Below are 25,912 nucleotides of genomic sequence, written 5' to 3' on the forward strand. Positions count from 1 at the left end.
CGGGTTCACGCCATTCTCCTGCCTCAGCCTCCCGAGTAGCTGGGACTACAGGCGCCCGCCACCTCGCCCGGCTAGTTTTTTGTATTTTTTTAGTAGAGACGGGGTTTCACCATGTTAGCCAGGATGGTCTCGACCTCCTGACCTCGTGATCCACCCGTCTCGGCCTCTCAAAGTGCTGGGATTACAGGCTTGAGCCACCGCGCCCGGCCCTGGCAGAAGAAATTTCTAAGCAGCAAAGCAAAGGTGACTTGGATGTTGTTAAAGGTATTCGGTTTTAAAAGGGAAACAGAGCATAAAAGTTTGGAAAATTTGCAGCCTGACAATGGAATAGAAAAGAGAATCCTATTTTCTGAGGACAGATTTAAGCCAGCTACAGAAATTTGCATAAGTAACAAGAAGTCAATGTTAATCACCAAGACAATGGGGAAAAATGTCTCTAGAGCATGTCAGAGACCTTTGGGGCAGCCCCTCCCATCATAGACCCAGAGGTTTTGAAGGAAGAAAATGGTTTCATGGGCTGGGTTCAGGGTCCCTCTGCTGTGTGCAGTCTAGGGACTTGGTGCCCTGTGTCTCAGCTGGGCTGTTGCTTCAGAGGGTGGAAGTCCCGAGCCTTGGTAGCTTCCATGTGATGTTGAGCCTGCAGGTGCACTGAAGTCAAGAATTGAGGCTTGGGAACTTCCACCTAGATTTCAGAGGATGTATGGAAATGCCTGGATACCCAGGCAGAAGTTTGCTGCAGGGGTGAGGCCCTCATGGAGAACCTCTGCTAGGACAGTGTGGAAGGAAAATGTGGGGTCAGAGCCCCCACACAGAGTCCCTATGGGGGCACTGCCTACTGGAGCTGTGAGAAGAGGGCCACCATCCTTCAACCCCCAGAATGGTGGCTCCATGTGCCTGAAAAACCTGCAGATACTCTATGCCAGCCCATGAAAGCAGCCAGAAGGGGGGTTACACCCTGCAAACCCACAGAGGTGGAGCTGCCCAAGGCCATGGGAGACTACCTCTTGCATCCATTTGACCTGGATTTGACATGGAGTCAAAGGAGGTCATTTTGGACCTTTAAGATTTGACTGCCCCACTGGATTTCAGACTTGCATAGGCCCTGTAGTCCCTTTGTTTGGGGCAATTTCTTGCATTTGGAATGGCTGTATTTATCCAATACATGTACTCTCATTGTATCTAGGAAGTAACTAGCTTACTTTTGATTTCACAGACTCATAAGCAGAAGGGACTTCCCTTGTATCAGATGAGACTTTGGACTTTGAACTTTTGAGTTAATGCTGAAATGAGTTAAGACTTTGGGGGATTGTTGAGAAGGCATGATTGGTTTTGAAATATGAGGACATGAAATTGGGGAGGGGCTGGGCAGAATGATATGGTTTGGCTGTGTCCCCACCCAAATCTTATCTTGAATTGTAACTCCTAAAATTCTCAGATGTTGTTGGGGGAACCCAGTGGGAGGTGACTGAATTATGGGGTGGCTCTTTTCTTGTTTTCTTTTTTTTTTTTTTGAGACAGAGTCTAGCTCTGTTGCCCAGGCTGGAGTGCAGTGGCACAATCTTGGCTCACTGCAACCTCTGCTTCCCAGGTTCAAGCAATTTTAATATGTCAGCCTCCTGAGTAGCTGGGATTACAGGCTCACACCAAGGCTAATTTTTGCATTTTTAGTAGAGATAGGGTTTCATCATGTTGACAAGGCTGGTCTTGATCTCCCGACCTCATGATCTGCCTGCCTTGGTCTCCCAAAGTGCTGGGATTACAGGCTTGAGCCACTGTGCCCAGCCAATGTTGTATTTTTAGTAGAGACGAGGTTTTGCTATGTTGGCCAAACTGGTCTTGAACTTCTGACCTCAGATGATCCGCCCACCTTGGCCTCCCAAAGTGCTGAAATTACAGGCATGAGCCACTGCACCCAGCCTTATTTCTTTTTTAATAGAGACAGGGTCTTGCCATCTTGCCCAGGCTGGTCTCAAACTCCTGGGCTTGAGTGATCCTCCGAGTACGTCTCCATTTTAATTAGACTTTTTTTGTACATGCACGCACACACACACACGCACACTTGTTTATTTACAAAAGCTTTGGTTCTAAATGTGGGCTTTGAATATATTTTCATTTTCTAAATTAAGTCAATAGGGAGGAGGAGGATATGGAGTTAAGAATGGAGATTTTAGGACTGGGCTCTCCAGATTATGGTCCCAGCTCAGCCATTTCCTAGTTCCATCTCTGACTTTCCATGGGTGACTTCACTTCTCTGTGCCTACTTTTCCTTATCTGTAAGAACTGTGCTTCTCTCACTGGGGTATGAAGATTATAGGAGTTAATATAATGTAAAGCACTTAGAATAGCACCTGGTATACAGTAAGTACTCAATAAATGTTAGCTATTATTAGCTATTCTTGGTTTTCCAGTGTCATCAGGGTATGCTTCAAATTTGGTTTAATTAAATAGCAAGGTTGATAAAAGGTTGCCAATGGAGACAATAGATTGGTACTCATCACACAATTAGAATATAATTGAAGACATTCAACTTAAGACACTGATGGTGTAAGTCCATAGACTCTGAGGGGTCACAGGACATCAGGGAGCATCTTGTTGATTAGAGACATTAGAGAGCATCTTGCTGAACACCTTCACTTTATGGCTGAAGACACTAATGCCCAGGGGGATAAAGTCACTTGTAGTAAGCCATCTAGAAAAACAGAGAGCAGCTGGAATGTTGTTACTGTTGATGGTACTTTAGGTTCTTGGAGGGCTGCAGCAAAGTTTTCATTACAAGCATCAATCATCACTGCAATGCACTGATTAGCCAGTCACTGGAGCATTCTATTCCATTCAGAATGACAATAAAAGCATTTATATGTTTGGAACTGTCAATATACAATGTAAATACAAGAAAGTAAACTGGCTTTGCTTTATAACCAGATGCTATTATTTACTATACTTACAGAAAATGCCTTGCAATAGGGGTGTTTTTTTATATGTTTTAATTTCAAATATCACTTGAAAGACATTCTTTTTTTTTTTTTTTTTTTTTTTTTTTTTTTTTGAGATAGAGTCTTGCTCTGTCGTCCAGGCTGGAGTGCAGTGGTGTGATCTCGGCTCATTGCTCAACTGATTCTCCTGCCTCAGCCTCCTGAGTAGCTAGGATTATAGGTGTGCACCACCACACCTGGCTAATTTTTGTATTTTTGGTAGAGATGGAGTTTCACCATGTTGCCCAGGCTGGTCTCCAACTCCTGACCTCAAGTGATCTGCCCATATTGGCTTCCCAAAGTGCTGGGATTACAGGTGTGGGCCACTGCACCTGGCTGAAAAACATTCTTTAGCCAAAACTATTATAAAAATCAGTCTGATGTCCTTGAAATGGAAAAGCCTGCACCTCTGGAATAATCCCTACATCAAGAGGCGTGCAGGGAGGACACTGCAGATGATCAAAGTTTTATTTAACATTATAGAACACTTAAAAATAAACAATATGCTTGCATTTCTGTTGTGTAACTTAGAAACATGTTTTCAAGCACACATAAAAGCATCAAGTTTTACCCCAAACAAGTATGCTATGCAGCCAGTCCCTAACTGCTGGGGTCAGCACTGCTCTCAACAGACGGCTGAGGTAGGAGGTAGGCTGCTGGTGTCCCTGCGGGCAGGTGGCTTTTCCTATTGGGAATGATGTATCTTCTTGTTGTGGTTCTCAATCGCCCTTCTAAGTGCTTCATCCTGGATGAGATCTGACTTTCTTACATTTGTGTGGCTACAGCCAATTTTAGGGCAACTGCAAGGGAGAAAGAACATCAAGTCAGCCCCTTTACTGCCTTAAGCAGAAACTTCTGTTACACTCAGGTGTTTAAGTCAGACTTCGAACGAAAAAGGAAAAGTGTTAAAGTCAGGACCAAGGTGCCCTCATTCATTGATTCGCTGAGTCCCTACCTGAGCCAGGCCCTGTCCAGGTGCTGGGGACACAAGCGATATGTGAGTAGTGCCTACCTTATCATGAGCTACCTTTCTAATGAGGAAGACAGGCTACCACTAGCGAACCAAATACATGCTTGCTGTAAGTTCAGGTCACCTTATGGGCTATGAGGGCAACGAAGCAGGGTCAAGAAGAGACAGTGCTGGGGCCACGGCTTCTTTGGCTGGACTCAGGGCATGCCTCACCAAACACATCTTATCTTGGGCAGGACCCAGAATGAAGCATGGGAACAAGTCTGCATGTGGTCCGGGTTAAAGCAGTAGCGAGTGCAGTGCTGAGGACGTCCAGCTTGGTGCCCTGGAGTGAGAGCAAACTCTATGTGGCTGAAGCGACCCAGGCAAGAGGGAGAGCAGTTGGAAGTGAGGTCAGTGGGCCAATGGGGCTTTGGATTTTATTTTATTTTATTTTATTTATTTTGAGACAGTCTCACTCTTTCACCCAGGCTGGGGTGCAGTGGCGTGATCTTGGCTCACTGCAACCTCTGCCTCTTGGGTTCAAGTGATTCTCCTGCCTCAGCCTCCCGAGTCGCTGCGATTACAGGCACCTGCCACAATGCCTGGCTAATTTTGTGTATTTTCAGTAGGATGGGGTTTCACCATGTTGGCCAGGCTGGTCTCAAACTCCTGACCTCAAGTGATCCACCTCCCTCGGCCTCCGAAAGTGCTGTGATTACAGGTGTGAGCCACCACCTGGATTGGATTTTATTTTAAATATGAAGACAAAACACTGGAAGTTTTTGAGCTGGGGGAGGGGTGTGTTTGGTTTACATCTGGAAAATGTTACTCTGGCTGCTTATGGAGAACACAAAGCAGGGAGGTAAGAGAGGGGCAGGGAAAATAGCGTGGGGGATCCCGCAGGGTGTAGGAGAGAGGTGAGGGCAGCTTGGTCAAGGGTGGCATGGCGATCAGCTTCAGGACACGCTTGACCATAGAACCTGTAGGACTTGCCAACGGAGCGGCTGTGGAGTGTAAGGGAAAGGGAAGAAGTGAGCTTCATCCGGGCAGATCAGTGACTGGTAGTGCCCTTTATCACAGTGGGAAATGATGGGGCAAAACAGGCTGCAGCACAGAACCACAGTCCTGGTTGGTATCTGTTTCCTCTGGAATGGATGCCCAGGAGCTCTCCCAGAAGAGACTGAGTGGACCACTGAGACTCAGTGGAAAGGCTGCAACTGAAGACATCAGTGTGAGTCACCCAAAAAGGGGTGGAAACAAGCCACGGCTCTGCTTCGATGTGATCTTCTCTGAGGGCAGTGGGCTGGATGAAATCACCTATTTCTTCTCAAAGAATCTGGTTCTCAAAGTGAACCAAATTTTGGTAGATTAGAGGCCCAATGTTTGGAGTCAAGCTAACCTAGGTCTGAATTTTCTCTCTACCACCTACTTGCTAGTTATGAGACCATAGGCAATTCACAATAATCTTCTTGAGCCTCTCTTGCCTCTGATTTAAAATGGGGAGAGAACCCCTATTTCCCAAGGTGACAGGCAACACAGTGCTCAATAATGTTAATTCCCTTCCTGATCCCGTGACTATCATGTGTTCCCTCATCATCATTCTTCCAAGAAGTTTTAAAGTTCTGGATCTATTTCTACCTTGCATATATCCAACACAGGCATGTACCCATTCATGCATTAATTGACTCTTCTAGGGATCAGCCCTGTGCTAGGTTCTAAGCATGCAACTGTGAAATACAAATATATGGTTCCTGTCCACACAGAGCTCTGGCCCAGTGATCTGAGACAGCTCTCCATAAAGCACAGGATATTAAGACCAAAAACAACAAATATGCAAACCACACTAAAGATGCAAATGAGAAGGAAATAAAGTTGGTCATGGGAACTCCAATTTGTCTAGTGGTAGGAAACCCAACAGTCCAACATGAAAGAGAAAGTATTTCTTGGCCCTGATCTGTGGATCAAGGAGTCTTTACATTAGAGGGGCATTAATCAATGAAATAAATAATATGCTTAATAACAATATTTATTTTTAAAATATTAAAATATGGCCAGGCACGGTGGCTCACACCTGTAATTTCAGCACTTTGGGAGGCCGAGGCAGGTGGATCACATGAGCTCAGGAGTTTGAGACCAGCCTGGTCAACATGGTGAAACCCCATCTTTACTAAAAATAAAAAAATTAACTGGGCGTAGTGGCAGGTGCCCATAATCCCAGTTACTTGGGAGGATGAGGCAGGAGAATCACTTGAACCCGGGAGGTGGAGGCTGCGGTGAGCCGAGATTGCACCATTGCACTCCAGCCTGGGCAACAGAGTGAGACTCTGTCTCAAAAAAAAAAAAAAAAAAAAAAAAAAAAAAAAAAAAAAAAAAAACCCTATATACTCAGGTACATGATGTGTTAAATCATAATTATAGAAAGGCAATTATATGAAAGAGGATCAGGGTGATTTGGCCAAGGTATGCATCATTTTGATGATTTGGCTTTACATTAGGGCAAGGTTGGAGAAATGTTTTTACACTAGTTTAAAAATCTGTATTTTTCCCTAGCCTGTCCCCCGGTGCTGTGAAGTCTCAAAGTGAATTCTCCCCTCCCCTGCCCTCCCCTTCCATTCCCTTCCCTCCCCCTCTCCTCTCTTTTTCTTCCTCCTCCTCCTCCTTCTCTTCCTTCCTTTCTTTCTCTTTCTTTCTCTTTCCTTTCTTTTTCTTTCTCTCTCTCTCCCTCCCTTTCTCCTTCCTTCCTTCCCTCCCTTTCTCCTTCCTTCCCTCCCTCCCTCCTTTCCTTCCCTCCCTCCTCCCTCCCTCCCTCCCTCCCTTCTTCCTTCCTTCCTTCCTTCCTTCCTTCTTTCCTTCCTTTTCTTTATTTCTTTCCTTCTCCTTTCTTTTTTTGATAGGGTCTCATTCTGTAACCCAGGCTGGAGTGGCACTATCTCTGCTTACTGTGACCTCTGCCTCCCGGGCTCAAGCAATCCTCCCACCTCAGCNCTCCCTACCTTCTTCCTTCCTTCCTTCCTTCCTTCCTTCTTTCCTTCCTTTTCTTTATTTCTTTCCTTCTCCTTTCTTTTTTTGATAGGGTCTCATTCTGTAACCCAGGCTGGAGTGGCACTATCTCTGCTTACTGTGACCTCTGCCTCCCGGGCTCAAGCAATCCTCCCACCTCAGCCTCCTGAGTAGCTGGGCCCACAGGTGCACACCATCACGCCTGGCTAATTTTTAAAAAATTTTTTGTAGAGATAGAGTTTCACCATGTTTCCCAGGCTGGTCCTGAACTCCTGAGCTCAAGTGATCCACCCGCCTTGACCTCCCAAAGTGCTGGGATTACAGGTGTGAGCCACCGTGCCTAGTGAATTATGTCTGTATGAAAATAAGCAGCTAAGATCATGAAGAGGATACAGACACTTTTGTGACTAGAAAAGCCAAGTATCATAACTTTGGCTTCCATGATATTGAAATGCAAGTCCAAGTAGGTTGCTGGGATGACCCTCCCTTAATACATAACCCTGAATATCTGCTTTGGACTGCCTGGCCTTGGTTTCTTCCATCCTATCCAGCAAAGGCCTTAACTCTGATAGCCAGACAGTGAATAAGCAGTGGAGAAGGAAGTGGAGAGTGAGGTGGGGAGGACTTCCTGATGACATCATGGTTTTAGTCAGTGCATGAGAGTACACTGACAATGTCTGATGGACTTAACCACACACTCAGCTGCAGAACAGGCACCCACCTTCACTTCAGTGGGATGGAGCCCAGGGCACTGAGGGGATAGACTCCGATGGTAGAGGCATGAACCAAAAAGCCCTCCTAAGGGGAGCTGGATGGCCTACTGACAGAATTGCAGGCTCAAGAGTGACAAAGACCTGGGCTTAAACCCCTGGCTGTGTCACTCTGGGTAAGTGACTAAATTCTCTGTGACTCAGTTTTTCCCTTTAAGAACATGAAGGCAGAGCACAAGCCTGTCAAATAAGGTGGGAAATAAGCAGGCTGATGTGTGTCAAGGACTGGGGAGTTCACTTCAGGTCCTGCCGTGCACCAGTCCCTGCTCTAGTCCACAGCTTCCGCTCTCAAGAAGCTCGTGGAGAGGAGCCAGCTGCACTGACAATGTTGGCATGACATGGGGTGCTAATGACATTTTGTCCAGCATGAATAAGGGCTCAGGGAAGACTTCCTGGAGGCAAGGTTGATGCTGGAACTGGGAAGAACTTGTTTCTCACTTCATCTCCAATAAACACAAGCTTTTAAAGCAGAAAGGATAAGAGAAGGCCATCATGCCACAGTGCTGAATCAGGGCATGCCTCCTCTGGAGAAACAACTGTCTCCATAAGCATTCGGCATTAATCCCACGACATCCTGGTGAGCGAGTTCATTGTGGCAATACCTGATCTTAGTTGCCGCATCATCGCTGTGCAGGAGTCAGCCCTTCAAGCCTTGAAGGAGCGGCTGGGTCCCCACCTCCAGGCACTGCCCAAGCAGAGCATTTCACTGCAGCACTGGGCAAGCACAAAGGTGACTGCTGAGCAAAGGGAACTGGGCCTTGGGGTCCCACAGGGCTGTAGGGGAACCTTAGCCACTGCAAACGCTCAAGAGTACATGATCCTGGGAGTTCCTGGATCTGGGTCCCAAGAATTCCAAGGTTTAGTCTACAAGCTGTAGACAGAAGGTCTATAGAGACCTCTGGAAATCTGAGTGGGAGGGATTCCTGTCATACCTCAACACAGACAGTAATTCTATCTCACACCCCCTGGGTCTAAAATAATGTGTCACTAAGCGGCACGGGGAGCGATAACAACTCTATCAGTCTCGGTCTTAACAACCCTACAGCTATTTGTTTAGCGCTCTTCGCTCCCAAAAGAGCTTTCAACTAAGTGCTTTTGCTTCTCTTCTGCCAAGAAATGTGCTGGTCCAGACCTAGAATGGAATTCCCTACCATTTCTTTGGCCCCTGAAATGCTGTGAGATGCTGATGTTATTTCCACTTTACAGATGAGTAAACTGAGGCAGAAAAGTTGAATGGCTTGTCAGTAAGTGTTGAAACAGGAACTCCAAGTACAAAGCTGGAGTTCTGCTGTTGAATGACCCATTTCTGTTCAACTTCATTTTATTCTACATGCTCTTAAATATGACTTTTAAAAATACGTTTCCTGTTCTCAAACAAAAAAGCAAAAAAGTGACTGTGGTCAAGTTAGAAATATTAATATATGAAAATCATAAGGTTGGGAGGCCAAGGTGGGCAGATCACTTGAGGCCAGAAGTTTGAGACCAGCCTGGACAACATGGTGAAATCCTGTCTCTACTAAAAATACAAAAATTAGCCGGGCGTGATGGTGTGTGCCTGTAATCCCAGCTACTCGGGAGGCTGAGGCACGATAATCGCTTGAACCTGGGAGGCAGAGTTTGTACTCCAGCCTGGATTACATTTGATGACTGACTGAATGTAGGAGAAAGGAAGAAGCAGTGAGGGGTGGCTGACATTAAAAAAAAAAACAAAAAAAAGGAAAAAAAAAAAGGAAATCATAAGGCAGCTTTATTTTTAAGCGAATAAATAGGCTTATTGTTAACAGATATATTTTAGGAAATTATTCTAACTACTGTGCTTGGCTGGGGCTAAAGTCTCAACAATATTATTCTGACTCAAGCCAGTGCAGAGAGGCCTTCCCAGGGCCTGAAGCTTGCACAGTAAATTTCAGGCAGTGCCCAGAACACAATGGATCTGGAACTCCAGTCTAAACAAACAAACATAACTAGAACAATCTAGGAGGAAGAAATGAGACAATGTGTCATGGACGTTTCTAAACAAAGCTAACACAGAAATACTCATCACTCTAACGTGCATCATGGGAAATGACACGACTTCATGCTTCATCAGAAACGTCTGGAGTCGGTTTCAAGAAGGCCCTGAGTTCTAATCTACTGCTGCTCAAATGCACCTGGCCTTTAGAACCCTGCCCACCCCGCCCGCAAGTTCCCATGAGCCTCCACCCCTTATCACTCTTCCTGGCTCCTGGCTATATTTTAGACTGCTTTGCTGGGGTCTTCTTCTGCTGATTGATCTTTTCACTGGTCAACAAAGTGTTTTTTGAGGGTTGGCACCAGGGTGATGAGACGTCACAGTGAGCAGAACGAAGTCGGGCTCTGGCCTCGCGGACATCGTGGGGGAGGCCCAGGTCCTGTTTGCTGGCTCTCTGCTGGTGAATGCATCAGTTCCAGAGCTGCGTCTGCGATGGTAGTTGAGCAGGTTGACTCCTCTACACTGATAACCTCCCAATCCACATCGATAGTTCTGAGTCCTTCCCTGATTGCAAAACTCACATTTGCTGCATTCCTGGACACTTCCACGGGGCTATATTGCTGGGACCTTGAATTTAGGATGACCTGAGCTGAGTCTATCACAATCCTCCAATAAGAGTGTTCCTCTCTCATGCCTTCTCTGAAGGCTAATGAGCAAATGACAGTCCTAGACACCCAGATGAGAAATGTCAGCCACCCTTCGCTGCTTCTTCCTTTCTCCTACATTCAGTCGTCAAATGTCGTTAACTATACCTCCACAATCACTCTTGCATCTCTATGCTCTCATATAACTTAAGCTACTGTAAAAGCATCCTAACTGACTTTTTTTTGCCTCATGCCTCCTTAATCCATCTCTGCATTGCTATTGGAGTAACTTCCTAAACTCCAGGTTGGCTCATCTTACTCCTTTAAAACTGTCCTCCTCTCCCATGCCTATAGAGTAAATGGTGGAAAAAAATGAAGAGGATGTTGATAGTGGCTCAAGTTTGAAGATGATGATCGGACAATTTTTACTGAGCCCTACTGTGTACCAGCTACTTTAAGTACTTTGCATGTGTCTTATTTAAATTTCAAATATGCCAATGAGGCGATTACAATGACTGTCATCCATTTATGGATAAGGAAACTAACGAAAGCATGCCATGGCCGGGCGCGGTGGCTCACGCCTGTAATCCCAGCACTTTGGGAGGCGGAGGCAGGCAGATCACCTGAGCTTGGGAGTTTGAGACCAGCCTAGCCAACATGGAGAAACCCCATCTCTACTAAAAATACAAAATTAGCCGGGTGTGGTGGTGTGTGCCTGTAATCCCAGCTATTCAGGAGGCTGAGGCAGGAGAATTGCTTGAACCCGGGAGGCGGAGGTTGTGGGAAGCCGAGATCGCACCATTGCACTCCAGCCTGGGCAAAAAGAGTGAAACTCAGTCACAGAAAAAAAAAAAAAAAAAGAAAGAAAGCATGTCATGCCATAAAGAAAAAAGAAAGCATGCCATGCCATTTAACAACCCAAATTCCCCCTCTATTTTTGGAGACAGAGTATTACTCTGTCACCCAGGCTGGAGTGCAGTGGTGCGATCTCGGCTCACTGCAAGCTCTGCCTCCCGGGTTCATGCCATTCTCCTGCCTCAGCCTCCCCAGTAGCTGGGACTACAGGCGCCTGCCACCGTGCCTGGCTAATTTTTTGTATTTTCAGTAGAGATGGGGTTTCACCGTGTTAGCCAGGATGCTCTTGATCTCCTGACCTCGTAATCCACCTGCCTCGGCCTCCCAAAGTGCTGGGATTACGGGCGTGAGCCACCGCACCCGGTCGAAATCTGACATTTCAACTGTAAGTCAGAAACTTAAAACAGATCAAAATGTACTAAGAATGTCTACATTTTGCAAACATTAGGCAGCAAAGCCACTATTCTTCTAGAATAAAAAGGATAAGTTACTTGCCTGAATGACCATCAAGATATCTTTAGTCTCCAATATATTATCTCTAAGTCCACACCCAGATGAGGAGTGCTGGGGAATTCCATTCTAGGTCTGGACCAGCAAATTTCTGGGCAATGGAGAAGTAAGCCACACATCAAAGAGACTGTTATCAGAAGTCAACTGAGAACTAGTCACACCTGCAATTCCATTCCTGCAACAAATCCATGATAAGAGCACAAGAAATGCCAAACTGAGTCAATGCCGGTCAGTCTGGCTAACTCAGGATTCTGTGTAATTACAGGAACAGAGCATGGTCGTCCGTGGTCATGGGAGGAGGGGAAGGAAGATGAGATATATATATGTGTGTGTGTGTATATATATATTATATATATTTAAAGATCAATAATATATATGATATACATATAAAATAATATATAACATATGTATTATGTATATTTTTAAAGATTCTGCAAAACTTCCAATTAAAAAAATAATTTATCATTTATGAGTTAGCCACTTAAACCTTTTTTTTTTTTTTTTNCTGCAATTCCATTCCTGCAACAAATCCATGATAAGAGCACAAGAAATGCCAAACTGAGTCAATGCCGGTCAGTCTGGCTAACTCAGGATTCTGTGTAATTACAGGAACAGAGCATGGTCGTCCGTGGTCATGGGAGGAGGGGAAGGAAGATGAGATATATATATGTGTGTGTGTGTATATATATATTATATATATTTAAAGATCAATAATATATATGATATACATATAAAATAATATATAACATATGTATTATGTATATTTTAAAGATTCTGCAAAACTTCCAATTAAAAAAATAATTTATCATTTATGAGTTAGCCACTTAAACCTTTTTTTTTTTTTTTTTGAGACAGAGCCTAGCTCTGTTGCCCAGGCTGGAATGCAGTGGCACAATCTCGGCTCACTGCAACCTCTGCCTCCTGGGTTCAAGAGATTCTCCTGCCTCAGCCTCCCGAGTAGCTGGGATTACAGGCACCTGCCACCACGCCTGGCTAATTTTGTATTTTAGTAGAGATATGGTTTCACCATGTTGGCCAGGCTGGTCTCGAACTCCTGACCTCAGGTGATCTGCCCACCTCAGCTTCCCAAAGCTCTGGGATTACATGCATGAGCCACTGCGCCTGGCCTTATTCTGTTTTGAAGGTGTGGCTGAAGTTCCCTCAGCTTCTTCCTGAACAGATTACTAATTTTTCCCTCAAGTATTGTTTTTCCAGAAAGCCCACTTCCATGTTTACAGTATTCGGGAGGTGAATGGAATTTAGAAGAGACATTGAAGTGTCTTTTCCTCTAGCATGAACACACCACCTCTGAGTGACTACCACTAGGGAAGGCTCCACTTCCTTCCCTGCGTTCACTCACCGGGCCTTTTTCTTCTGCTTGTGCCTGGACTCAATAATGCCAACAATGGCTTCCTCTTCATAGGTGTGGCCACACACTTTATTTTTCACTGGCTTCTTCATTTCCAACTGTAATCAAGGAGATGTTGGGCTTTCAGGAATGATAATGATCAACTTCCAGTAGCTGTTTTGTTCTAGTCCTGAGCTTTCTATGTTTAACTTCCCATTCTCATGGCTTTAGATAATTATTAGGCTTTAGATAAGAAAATGCAGGGAATCCAGTGGCAGTACTGTCACTTGGCCTGTAGGCCACGACTTTAGTCCCGGATCCTTAAGGGCACGATTTACTGACAGCTCTCTCCAGCCCAAGAACCTCCCGTGGATACTTTTCAACCCCCAGCACTTTTCTTTACTCCCTCCTTAACTCCCTAAGTGAAATCAAACCAGAAAGCAAACAGGAATCTTTCTGCCTCTGTGAAGTGAATCGTGTTTCTTTCAGGGGAAGGAGGAGGAAGCGGTACCAGTGTAATGGGGCACATGAAGTTGGTCTGACTTTGGGTCACAATCATCTCTTCATCCACTCCTTCTGTTCCGTCAGCTTCTCTGTCAGCTTGAAGGCCATCTAGAGGAAAATGGACAGTTGATAAGCCTCCCTGGTCTAACGTCAAAGAAAAGGAAGGAGTGGAAGGAAAGGAGGTGAAGAGTTTCTGGGGTAAATTTGGTGTTGGCCCCATGTAGGTAGGGACTGGATGCACAGAAACTCTTCTGCTTTTCAGAGAACACTACGGGGTACCTCATTCTGACTATTTTTGATAAGGAAACTGAGGCTCAGAGCACTTAAAAAAACTCTTTTTTAAAGTTATAGAGAAGGTGACCAAGAGAGTGGCTTCAGAGTCAGAGAACCGACCTGGTTATCTCTTTCTTGTCCAGTGGTGAGACGTTAGGCTAGCAAGGTGCGCTTTTTTAAAGCCTCTGCTTTACAGGCTTGTGGCAAAGATTAAAAGAGATGAAGAATGTGGTATGCTTTGCACAGCTCATGGTACAGAGGAATAATCAATAAACAGTCATTACTATTAGGTAGTGCAGGGCTTCTCAAACTTTTTAGTTGTAGGTATGAACTCTTTGAAGCTTTTTTCTATGTGGGTTATATTCATCAATATTTAGCAGATTAGACATTAAGACTGTGGAATTTAAAATTCATTTAAAAAAAACAATAAGGTCAGTTGCAGTGGCTCACGCCTTTAATCTCAGCACTTTGGGAGGCCGAGGTGGGCGGATCATGAAGTCAAGAGATCGAGACCATCCTGGCCAAAATGGTGAAACCCCATCTCTACCAAAACTACAAAAATTAGCTGGGTGTGGTGGCACGTGCCTGTAGTCCCAGCTATTCAGGAGGCTGGGGCAGGAGAATCGCTTGAACCCAGAAGGTGGAGGTTGCAGTGGGCCGAGATCCCACCATTGCACTCCAGTCTGGTGACAGAGCAAGACTCTGTCTCAAAAAAAAAAAAAAAAAAAAAAAAAAAAAAAAAAAAAAAATAACAATAATCCCACTACATGTTACCATAAACAACATTTTAAAAGTTAAAATTATATTTCCAGAACATCCCCCCTATACACACAGACATACATAGTGAGAAGAATGGCACTGTTTTCCATTCTTATAAATATCTTGAATGTCTGGCTTCATAGCAGCCAGTTGGATTTTGATATCTGCATATGCATTCAATCTGTCACAATATCACATATCCTGTAGTCTCTGGGAAAATTCACTCATGAAAAGAATGAGAGTGAAACAGGCAGATGAGATCATACTATTATTATAAAGAAGTTTTGACCTTATGGACACTCCGAAAGACCCTTGGAGCACCCTGGAGTTCCCTGGCCTGCACTTTGAGAACCGCTGAGTGATAGTGACAGGACTGGCTTTAAACAGAGCATGAGCTGCTTCTGAAACTGATGTTCTTTGCATTACATCCCGTTTGCCCCCAACTGAAAAAAACAAAACAAAAGAAAACCAAAAACAGATGATAGACAACCTTTGAATGGGATGATGGGAGTATCTCACATGAAAGCCATTCTCTCTGAAGAAAAGATACTTGTAATTTTGCACAGAAGTTAAAGATCAATAGCTTTTTTTTCTTTTTTTTGAAATGGAGTCCCACTCTGTTGCCCAGGCTGGAGTGCAATGGTGTGATCTTGGCTCACTGCAACCTCCGCCTCCTAGGTTCAAGTGATTCGCCTGCCTCAGCCTCCTGAGTAGCTGGGGGTATAGATGCGCAACACCACGCCTGGCTAATTTTTGTATTTTTAGTCGAGATGGAGTTTCACCATATTGGCCAGGCTGGTCTCGAACTCCTGACCTCAGGTGATCTGCCTGCCTTGGCCTCCCAAAGTGCTGGGATTATAGAATGAGCCATGGGGTCCAGCCAAAAGATCAGTAGCTTTCTAAACATGTGTTGATGGTGTAGTCCTTTCTCCTTCCTTCTCCTTTCCCTTCCCTACTCTTTTCTCCCTTCCCTTCCTTCTTTAATTTTGGCAAAATAATACAGACATAAAAATGGCTTTCCTCTTAATGTGTGAGAGGAAGCCCTTGTTTCTGGTTCAGATGGTGTGGCATAACTTTCGGTTCCACAGAACTGATGACTGTGGGCCATCACCTAGGCCAGATAAGGTGTTTGTTTGCAAAGGCACTAGTGGTTGAGTATCCCTTATTCGAAATGCTTGGGACCAGAAGTGTTTCGGATTTCGGACTTTGAAATATTTGCATATGCATGATGAAATATCTTGGGGGATGGGACCCAAGTCTAAACATGAATTTCATTTACGTTTCATATAATGCTTATACACATAGCCTGAAGCTAATTTAATACAGTATTTTTAACACTCGTGTATACTTGATGCATGAGGTCAGATGTGGAATTTTCTCCTTGTGGCGTCATGTTGGTGCTCAAAAAGTTTTGGATTTTGGAGCATTGTGGGTTTTGGATTTTGGGATCAGGGATGCTCAAGCTGTACTGAGGGGCAAGGAGAGGGCTGCGGAGCTCTCATTCAAGGTAACCTAGTGAATTAATTGCAACACAGGGATTCTGCCTCCAATTACTTTGAGAGTCACCTTCTTGGAGTAGACTGGTGTATCTGTATGCCAGCTTGCTGTCCCCTAAACCAGCTCTCATTCTTTGAAGAAGGCAGTGAAGATCTCAGGGCTTGGGCATAACCAGTCAGAGCATTTTTAGCCACTGGGCATTAAGGTGCAGTGCCTCGGGGCTTCCAGCTTTTCAGGGAGCTAAACAAACATCTGAGACCTTAAAAACCACTGATTGGCTTCAAAACAGAGTAACAATAGTACTGAAATTACCAAATGTTAAAGGTCTATGCAAATGTGAAGTTAACTTCATTAATTGTCGATTTGGTAATCAAAAATACATAATTTGGAAGCAATATGTAGGGCTGGATTTACTTCTTCATAAACTCAATTTTGACAGCAAGGCTGGGTGCGGCGGTTCACGCCTGTAATCCCAGCACTTTGAGAGGCCGAGGCATGTGGTTCACCTGAGGTCAGGAGTTCGAGACCAGCCTAACCAACACAGTGAAACCCCATCTCCACCAAAAATACAAAAAATTCTCCAGGTGTGGTGGTGGGCACCTGTAGTCCCAGCTACTCCTGACGCTGAGGCAGGAGAACAGTGTGAACCCGGGAGGCGGAGCTTGCAGTGAGCTGAGATCACGCCACTGTACTCCAGGCTGGGTGACAGAGCAAGACTCTGTCTCAAAAAAAAAAAAAAAAAAAAAATTACAAAAATTAGCTGGGTGTGGTGGTGGGCGCCTATAACCTGAGATACTCGGGAGGCTGAGACAGGAGAATTGGTTGAACCTGGGAGGTGAAGGTTGCAGTAAGCGGAGATCATGCCATTGCATTCCAGCCTGAGTGACAGAGACAGAGTCTTGCTCTTGTTGCCCAGGTTGGAGTGCAATGGCACGATCTCGGCTCACTGCAACCTCTGCCTCCCGGGTTCAGGCAATTCTCCTGCCTCAGCCTCCCGAATAGCTGGGATTACAGGTGTCCGCCACCAGGCCCAGCTAATTTTTGTATTTTTAGTGGAGACGGGGTTTCACCATGTTGGCCACGCTGGTCTTGAACTCCTGACCTTGTGATCCGCCTGCCTCGGCCTCCCGAAGTGCTGGGATTACAGGCGTGAGCCACCGCGCCCGTCCTAAAATGATATTTAATAGGGCAGGTACCACATTTAGTATGTTTGCTTGGGGGTGGGGTCTCTGGAAATTATATTGCTCATGGCTATGATGGGTTTTCATGTTTCTCAGGGCCTGTCTTTGGAATTCATAGTGCAAGAGTTAGACTCCTAAGAGAGTCCCTTTATCAGTCTACTGACTCTTCACCATGGCTTGGGAAAGTTGGACAGGTAAGGAGAAAAGCCAAGGAGAAGGCCAGGAGCCGTCTTTCCCTTGAATTCACTTTTCAAAGCCTCCTCCTATGGGCTGCTGCCTCCCATTTCTGATCGTGTGTTTAAGAGTAAAAATAAAAGTAGCTCTTTCTTAATTTTGTACACCATTGATTCTGAACTGATGGCTGGTTTCTGACTGTATACGTTGTATCATAGAATTCACCAGAAAATCTGTTAGATGAATAACAGAGTTCAGCTGATGTGAAAGACTGTGGGTTTGTTTTCCTATTTTTAAATTTCAAAAGGTAGAGGAAGTAAGAAAGCACAACTCAAATGCAATGTCTACTACTAGGGAAGGCTGAGTGGGGAACTTCAAAATTGTAGGTGGCTACCAGCATCAGTGATCACGAAAGAAAAAGGTAACAAAAGTGAGACTGGGGAAGAATGTCACGAGTGAGTAAGAGACCACAGACCAAGAGTCTAAAAAGAGAAAGATTCTCAATAACTAAACTTCCCTAGAGACAGAACATTTCCTCACTCTCAATCTATATTTATAGAAATTGACATTAGCGTTGGGATTCTCCATTGTGCTAACAAAAGGTCACATCTGGCAATAAGTATCACTTATACTGATTTAGATGACCCAAAGACAAAAGTTTGTGATAAGCTTGGTAAAAGGAAGATGGGAGAGAAAATATTGATCATCTACTAGAAACACAGAAGTTTTAAAGTTGAGATTATCTATCTGTTCTAAGTCTCGCATTTACCTGAGAAAATTGAGATCCAAAGAAAGTGTAGGTTTTGTCCAAAGTCACGCAGGAATTTAATAAATCAATGTGTTGTTCTATTTTCTCTGACTGGTTCATTTGAATACTAAAATCTGTGTATTGGTTCTGGGAGCTCCTCTGCTCCCAATTTTTTTTTTTTTTTTTGAGACAGAGTTTCGCTCTTGTCACCCAGGCTGGAGTGCAATGGCGCGATCTCAGCTCACTGCAACCTCTGCCTCCCGGGTTCAAGCCATTCTCCTGCCTCAGCCTCCCGAGTAGCTGGGATTACAGGCATGCACCACCACCCTGACTAATTTTGTATTTTTAGTAGAGATGGGGTTTCTCCATGTTGGTCAGGCTGGTCACGAACTGCTGACCTCAGTTGATCTGCCTGCCTTGGCCTCCCAAAGTGCGGGGATTACAGGCGTGAGCCACCGCACCCAGTCCCAAATTGTTATTTCATTGATAGTAATACCTCAAATTTACTGAATGTTATATAGCAGCTACTGCGCTAAGCACATCGTATACATTATTTCATTTACTCCTAACAAAATACCCATGAAGAATAACTATGTTGTTATTCCTATTGTGTAGCAAGAAAATTTAAGCCCCACAATATAAATATTTTTTTTGAGATGAAGTCTTGCTCTGTTGCTCAAGCTAGAGTTGCAGTGGCACAATCTCGGCTCACTGCAACCTCTGCCTCCTGGGTTCAAGTGATTCTCGTGCTTCAGCCTCCCGAGTAGCTGGGATTACAGGCGCCCACCACCATGCCTGGTTAATTTTGTATATTTTTAGGAGAGATGGGGTTTCACCATGTTGGCCAGGCTGGTATCGAACTCCTGACCTCAAGTGATCTGCCTGTCTCAGCCTCCCAAAGTGTTGGGATTACAGGTGTGAGCCACCATGCCTGGCCAACCCCATAATATTTTTAAGGCAAGTGTAGAAAATATCTGCTTTATAATAAAGCAACAATCGGATTAAATCAGTTTAATCTTTAGTAAAGAGGTTACAAAATTTTCCTAACTATAAGTAGAAAAGCAAGCAAACTAGTCATATTATTTTCTATATACATAGACAATATTGTTAGAAGCATATGCCACCTGTCCAACTTCTGACCAATGGACTGATCTCGGACCTCTACTTGTGCCAAGGCAGGAAGCCTGCACAAGAACTAACATTTACAGCACACCCATGAGGGACAGAGCAAGGTAGAGTTAGGTAACTTGAATATATATATATATATTTTAATATCACAAAATCAACACCAAAAGGAAGAAGAAACCCTGGATATGTTTGAAGTAGTATTTCCAAAGGTCTACAAATATGGTCCAATGATGTAAAATTGGATGGGACGTGCAGTGAGGGCAATGATTGGACCCCAAAATGTAAGTTCCCAGTTTTTGTGGCTAGTCAGTTATGACTCAGGGAAGGGCCAACCAGCTCTGCCTTTGATCCTCCTCAGTCACAAGCCACCGACTTGCTCAAAGCCAAAGCCTTTGAATCATTCTTGGTTATTCTCTTTTCTTCATTCCTCACATCCGATCCACTGGCAGGTTCTGCTGACTCTGGTTCTACACCATATTCCAAATCCAGCCCCTTCCAAACCAGTACTGCTACCTGCCCAGCACTCTGCAATTGCTTCCTAACTAGTGTCCCTCATGAAGGGCCACAGCCTGCCACGTCCACCTCCTGCAGTGGCCTAGACAGCGCCATGTGACTCTGTCCCTGACAACCTAATATGGTTTGGCTGTGTCCCCACCCAGATCTCATCTTGAATTCCCATGCATTGCGGGAGGGACCCAATGGGAGGCAATTGAATCATGGGGGCAGGTCTTTCCCATGCTGTTCTTGTGGTAGTGAATAAGTCTCACAAGATCTGATGGTTTTAAAAAGGGGAGTGTCCCTGCACAAGCTCTCTCTCTCTCTTTGCCTGCCACCATCCATGTAAGACGTGACTTGCTCCTCCTTGTCTTCTGCCATGATTGTGAGGCCTCCCCAGCCATGTGGAACGTTAAGTCCATTAAACCTCTTTTTCTTCCCAGTCTCAGGTATGTCTTTATCAGCAGCATGAAAATGGATTAATACGCAACCTCTCTGCTCCGTTGTCCTGTCTCCCACCATTCTCAAGGCACACTTGCCTTTTCTGTTTCTGGAACATGCCAAGCTCCTCCTGTCTTTGGCCCTTAACACTAACCTGTCTGGAATGCTCTTCCTCCTGCTCTGTGCCTGTCCTACTCCTTCTTGTCATTTTAAAATGTCAGTTTAAATGTCATCTCCTTGGCGAAGGCTTCTCTGATGTCCCAAGCTAAAGAAGCCACACAGACTTATTCTATCACACCACTCTTGTTCTCTGCATAGCACATGTCCATAAGTGCTATTTTTCTGCCTTTCCTCCCCACTCCCCCTCCCTTGTTCTTTTCCAAGAAAGCAGGGCCTTCATTCTCTTGCTCACGGATGTTTCCTAGAGTCTAAAATAGTCCTTGGCATAGGGTAGTAGGTGTTCAATAAACATCTGACAAGCAAAGTGGCTCATCCAACAAGGCAGGAGTGGGCATATTTTTCACAAGATTACACTTAACATATTTAGCAGACGTGGCAACACAAACACATACACACATCCTCACACAATGATGATTTTATAGGTTTTAGCCAAATGACAGAGAGGACTTCACTCTCGCTCAGGGTGCAGTCCTGGACCCTGAATTACATGTCAAAGGCAGGAAGTAAATATAAGCTTGAAAATTACAGTAGGCTGTGTGGTAATTACAAAGGAGAATCCAGACATGGTCTTGTGGTCAGAAAATACATTTGGTACTGGCCACACACAGCCCTAGCATTAGTCACTTGTCTGTCTTCAGGCATCCCAAATTTGGCTACCAGTTAGAAAGTTTTATGCCAGCTGGGAATAAAATTTGATTGCTATGTACTTTTTCAATTAGGCTGGAACATTTTTTTTTTTTTTCCTTTTTTTTTTTTTAAATAGAGACAAGCTCTCACTATGTTGCTGAGGCTGGTCTTGAACTCCTGGCCTCAAGCGATCCTCCCACCTTGGCCTTCCAAAGTTCTGGGATTGTAGGCATGAGCCACCATGCCCGGCCTAAGCCTGAACATTTTCCTAAAATCACTTTTCTCTTGAAACTATGAAAGTAGCATATGAAGAAAATACTTTACAAATATTTGTTGCCTGCTTGAAATGCTTATTAGACTGCCCATATTATTTTACTTGCATTATTCCAAAGACAGTTTATTTGGAAAGGCTGAGCTGGTGCCTGGAAAATTTGGGGGCCATGCTAATGTGCAAAAGCACATTGATTCCAAGTTTGAAATTCTTTAGTTATAGCAAGTGAGTATGTATCTGTGCCAATCCCTGATTTGTTTCTCCTACTCAGTAACCTATAGCTGGGACTACCAGTGACCCCACCTGTGGACTCAGACACATCTTAGGCTGTAAGTGGAAAATGAGATATTCAGCAGGCTCAGTTCTTTTGATTTGGAATTAAGAGCTCTGTGGGGTGTGTGTGTGTGTGTGTGTGTGTGTGTTTTGCTTTGAGATCCACTCCTTGGTACTCTTGGGTGTCCAGCTTTGTACCTCAGTTTCCTCATGGGACTGGTGGCCTGTCCTGACTGCCAGCTGTTTGGTTGGGCCATGTTGCCATTTCCCCTCTGCAGGAAACTGAATCCTAGGTTCCTGTATTAGTCCGTTCTGACACTGCTGAACAAGACACACCCAAGACTGGGTAATATTTAAAGGAAAGAGGTTTAATGGAACTCAAAGTTCCACATGGCTGGAGAGGCCTCATAATCATGGAGGAAGATGAAGGAAGAGCAAAAGGATGTCTTACATGGTGGCAGGCAAGAGAGATGAGAACCAAGTGAAAGGGGTTTCCCCTTATAAAACCATCAGATCTCATGAGACTTATTCATTACCACGAGAAAAGTAGGGGGACACCACCCCATGATTCAGTTATCTCCCACTGGGTCCCTCTCACAACACATGGGAATTATGGGAGCTACAATTCAAGATGAAATTTGGTTGGGGACACAGCCAAACCATATCAGTTCCAATACTCCCTGGTACCAGCTAAGATTCTGCTGTATGTGAAGAGCTTTTGCAGAATTCAGATGGAGGTCATGATCAGATACCGCCTACACAATGAAAGATTCCCTAGATGTTACAACCCTCACAGGACAGCAAAGTTCAACAAACATAAATTTCAACAAAAATACTTGAACACAGGTTGGATTAATGTATTAGAAAAACGGCTAGAACACAGTAAGGATCCAATATGTTACTTAGTTTGTATATGCATTTATTAAAATCAACATTATATTCTTCTGTAATTATAAAACTGCTACTGCTATTATTATTATTATTTTTACCACTGTTATGTGCTAGACATGCTTGGTATTGGTGAAAAATAATCCTTGCCTTCAGGGAGCTCAGTCACACAGAACAGACACCTACAAAGCAAAGTGTTCTTGTGAAGGTCATGCACATACAAGATACTGTGGAAGGAAGGTCTCGAGAGAGAACAGAGTCAGCCTCTCTAAGGAGCTGATGTCTGATCTGGGTCAATGAGGAGGATCCTTCCACGTACATTTTCTAAACAACTCTACCACCTCCTTAAATGTGAGCATTTCATTCATTGCCACCTCAGGTCAACATTCTGATCAATGTACTTCCTCCTTTTCTTCTCTTAACTATAATCCATCCTCATCTCAGATTCTATGTACGTGGAGAAGCTATCTCTATCCAGTCTAACCCAATGCAACTCAATCTACCCAACCCAATCTCTGTAGCCAATCTCTTTTCGTTGAAATCTCATAATATCCATTGTCTATACCACACTCTTTTAGCCCAAACTTCTTTCTTATTCTGTTGTTTCATGTGAATGGAACTCTCTTTCCATCTGGAACTTTCCAGATACACTGAAAACTCTTTGAGGACAAGCACTGTGTGTTCAAGTGAAGCTAACTCAACTAGACTTGCATTTATTGAACACTTGCTCTGTGCCATGCACTACATCAAATTTCAGGTATAGATAAAAAGAGGAATAAGAATGAGTCTGGTAGGAGAGACAGATATGAATATTTACATCCTGTGTGATGAGTGAAATGTATACATTTTGTACAAAGTACATAAGTATCTCTGGAGATAGGGTGAAGATTCAAGGTGAACCTCCTAGTAATGACTCAGCCAGGCTCTCTAGGGAGGTGTGATAAGAAGGAAGGAAGGATATTGAGGCAATGAGGATTACAGTATTTAGGAACATGGGCTCTGGAAACAGGCCTGCTTGGATTTGCCTGGTTCTATCACTTTATCAGCTGAGTGTTCTTGGGCAAATTACTCTGTCTTTCTTTGTCTCAATCTTCTCAGCTATGAAATGGAGATACTAATGGTACTTACTTCATAGTGCTGTCTGAGGATTAAGTGAGTTATTGTATGAAAAGTTCCTAGCATGGTTCCTGGCAAATAGCAAGCTGTAGATAGCTGACACAGCACTATCAGCATCTTCAATTTTTTTTCTGTCAGCTTCCACTTCCATGGCTCTTTCGACACACTCCTCTGAAGATTTTGAAAGTAAACTGAATGAAGAGTTTCCTCCAAATGAGCTGACATGTTAGTAAGATATACCCTTTCATGTTATCATGTGCTTATAATTTATCTACTATTGTTTCAGACATGTCCTTTGACCTCAGCTGACATCATGTTATTAATTTGCCTCTAGTTATTAAATACTGTCCAAATATTAGATTTAAAATAATCAGAACTCAGCACATTCAACTGGTAGGACAAAAATCAGTCAGTTAAGATTTGGTCATACAATATCCACTTCAAACCAATAAACACTGGAAATACTCCCAAACTGAGCACCTGCATTTAATACCTCTTAGAAAAAAAGGCTTGATGATCATCTCTCGGTCACCAAGCAGAAACAGAAAATCTAATGCACACATTCTATTTCTTTTATCTGGGTAATGAACTAGGAAGACCACATAATAGGGAAAGTCTGATTAGTGAGCATTGAGAAGGTCTACAACTTTCCATTATTTACATCCACAGTAAAGTCTGAAGAAAGCAAAGATCAGAAGATAAGGAGTGCCCTTTGCACTCTTCTTATGTTCTCTTATTTTAGTGTTGTAAATACCACCTGTGCAGGTACCCAAGACAGTACATGCAAGTTGTTCATATACCCTGTTCATTCTCCATCTTTATCTTGATTCTGTTTCCTCCTCATTTTCACTGCTGCTGTCCTACTTCAAACCCCCAGCATTTCCAATTTGGATTACTGAAAAAGTTCTTTATTAATCTCTCTGCTTCAGTCTCCCCAGTCTATTCTTTCTATTCCAGCTGGTCATCTTTCTAAAACATGGCCTTCTTTTTTTTTTTTTTTGAGACAGAGTTTCCCCTCTTGTAGGCCAGGCTGGAGTGCAATGGTGCGATCTTGGCTCACTGCAACCTTTGCCGCCCAGCTTCAAATGATTCTCCTGCCTCAGCTTCCTGAGCAGCTGGTATTACAGGTATGTGCCACCACACTCGGCTAATTTTTTGTATTTTTAGTAGCGACGGGGTTTTGTCACGTTGGGCAGGCTGCTCTTGAACTCCTGCCCTCAGGTTATCTGCCTGTCTTGGCCTCCCAAAGTGCTGGGATTACAGGCATGAACCACCACGCCTGGCTGACCACGGCATTCTAAGCATGACAAGACTCTTTGCTAGTTGGCCCCAGAGTAAGTATCCTCATCTCCTACTCCTACGCACTTCAATCCTACGCCCCATATCCATCCCAGACTGACTACAGTTCACCCATATTTAGCATGTTAGCTTGTGCTTCTGCTGCTATCTGTTCACCTAGTAATCTCTGACCACCTTTCAAGACTCAATTCAGGCATTTCCTCTGCGGAGTGCCAAGGCAGAGGTGATTCCTCCTTAGGACTGCAGGGTACCTTTTGTACCTACTGTAATCATTTGTTTGCTTCTCTATCTTCCCTACCAGAATGTGGATTCCTTAAGGGAAGGAACTCTCTGATTCAGCTTCATGTTCTCAGAGAGCCAGGCAATGTACAGGAACTTATAAATATTTGGTGAATGAATGACTGCTGAAGTAAGAGAATGCTTTGAATACTGTCATGTACAAATTTACCACAATAAGATGATGAAAATAGTGAAGAGGATTGTTTTGAAGACAAACATCTTAGCATAAGACAATTTGGTCCTTGAGCTAATTACTGATTTTCCAGAAAGCAAGCCATATTATGCCGTGTAGGTCATACTACTCCACAGTCTGTTTCACTTCCATACAAAAGCAAATTACCAAAAAGAAAGATGATGGAGAACATATTGGTGTAAGAAATAAACTCCACACATTTCTTTAGATCATCTCTGATTCTCTTTCCTGGCCAGAAACCATCTATGTTCCCAGAAAAGTACAGTAGTAATCGGTTGTCAAAAATGTGGAGTTTTGGCCAGGCGCGGTAGCTCACGCCTGTAATCCCAGCACTTTGGGAGGCTGAGGCGGGCAGATCACGAGGTCAGATCATCGAGACCATCCTGGCCAATACGGTGAAACTCTCTACTACAAACACAAATACAAAAATTAGCCCTGCATGGTGGCAAGCACCTGTAGTCCCAGCTACTCAAGAGGCTGAGGCAGGAGAAAGGCAGGAACCCAGGAGACAAAGCTTGCAGTGAGCTGAGATCACACTACTGCACTTCAGTGTGGGCGAGAGTGAGTCTACGTCTCAAAAAAAA

At 44.1% G+C, this 25,912-nt stretch overlaps 1 protein-coding gene across 3 annotated transcripts in view; it reads right to left on the reverse strand.

Moving 5' to 3' along the window:
- Positions 1-3,417: 3,417 nt before the first annotated feature.
- NSMCE2 (NSE2 SUMO ligase component of SMC5/6 complex) overlaps positions 3,418-25,912 on the reverse strand; it is a 287,707-nt gene continuing 265,212 nt past the window's right edge. For 2 of the 3 annotated variants that reach the window (XM_017885935.1, XM_017885934.1), the window contains exons 5-7: positions 13,514-13,614; positions 13,015-13,121; positions 9,442-10,132 (exon numbers count right to left, since the gene is read on the reverse strand). In XM_017885935.1, coding sequence (XP_017741424.1) covers positions 9,979-10,132; positions 13,015-13,121; positions 13,514-13,614 — 362 coding nt within the window. In that variant the 3' untranslated portion in view covers positions 9,442-9,978. Of the gene's footprint in view, positions 3,773-9,441; positions 10,133-13,014; positions 13,122-13,513; positions 13,615-25,912 lie in introns of those variants that run through there. The other variant, XM_017885936.1, reaches the window with a different exon arrangement.

This window comes from Rhinopithecus bieti, unplaced genomic scaffold, assembly GCF_001698545.2.
Source record: "Rhinopithecus bieti isolate Rb0 unplaced genomic scaffold, ASM169854v2 scaffold_15136, whole genome shotgun sequence".
Taxonomy (NCBI): domain Eukaryota; kingdom Metazoa; phylum Chordata; class Mammalia; order Primates; family Cercopithecidae; genus Rhinopithecus; species Rhinopithecus bieti.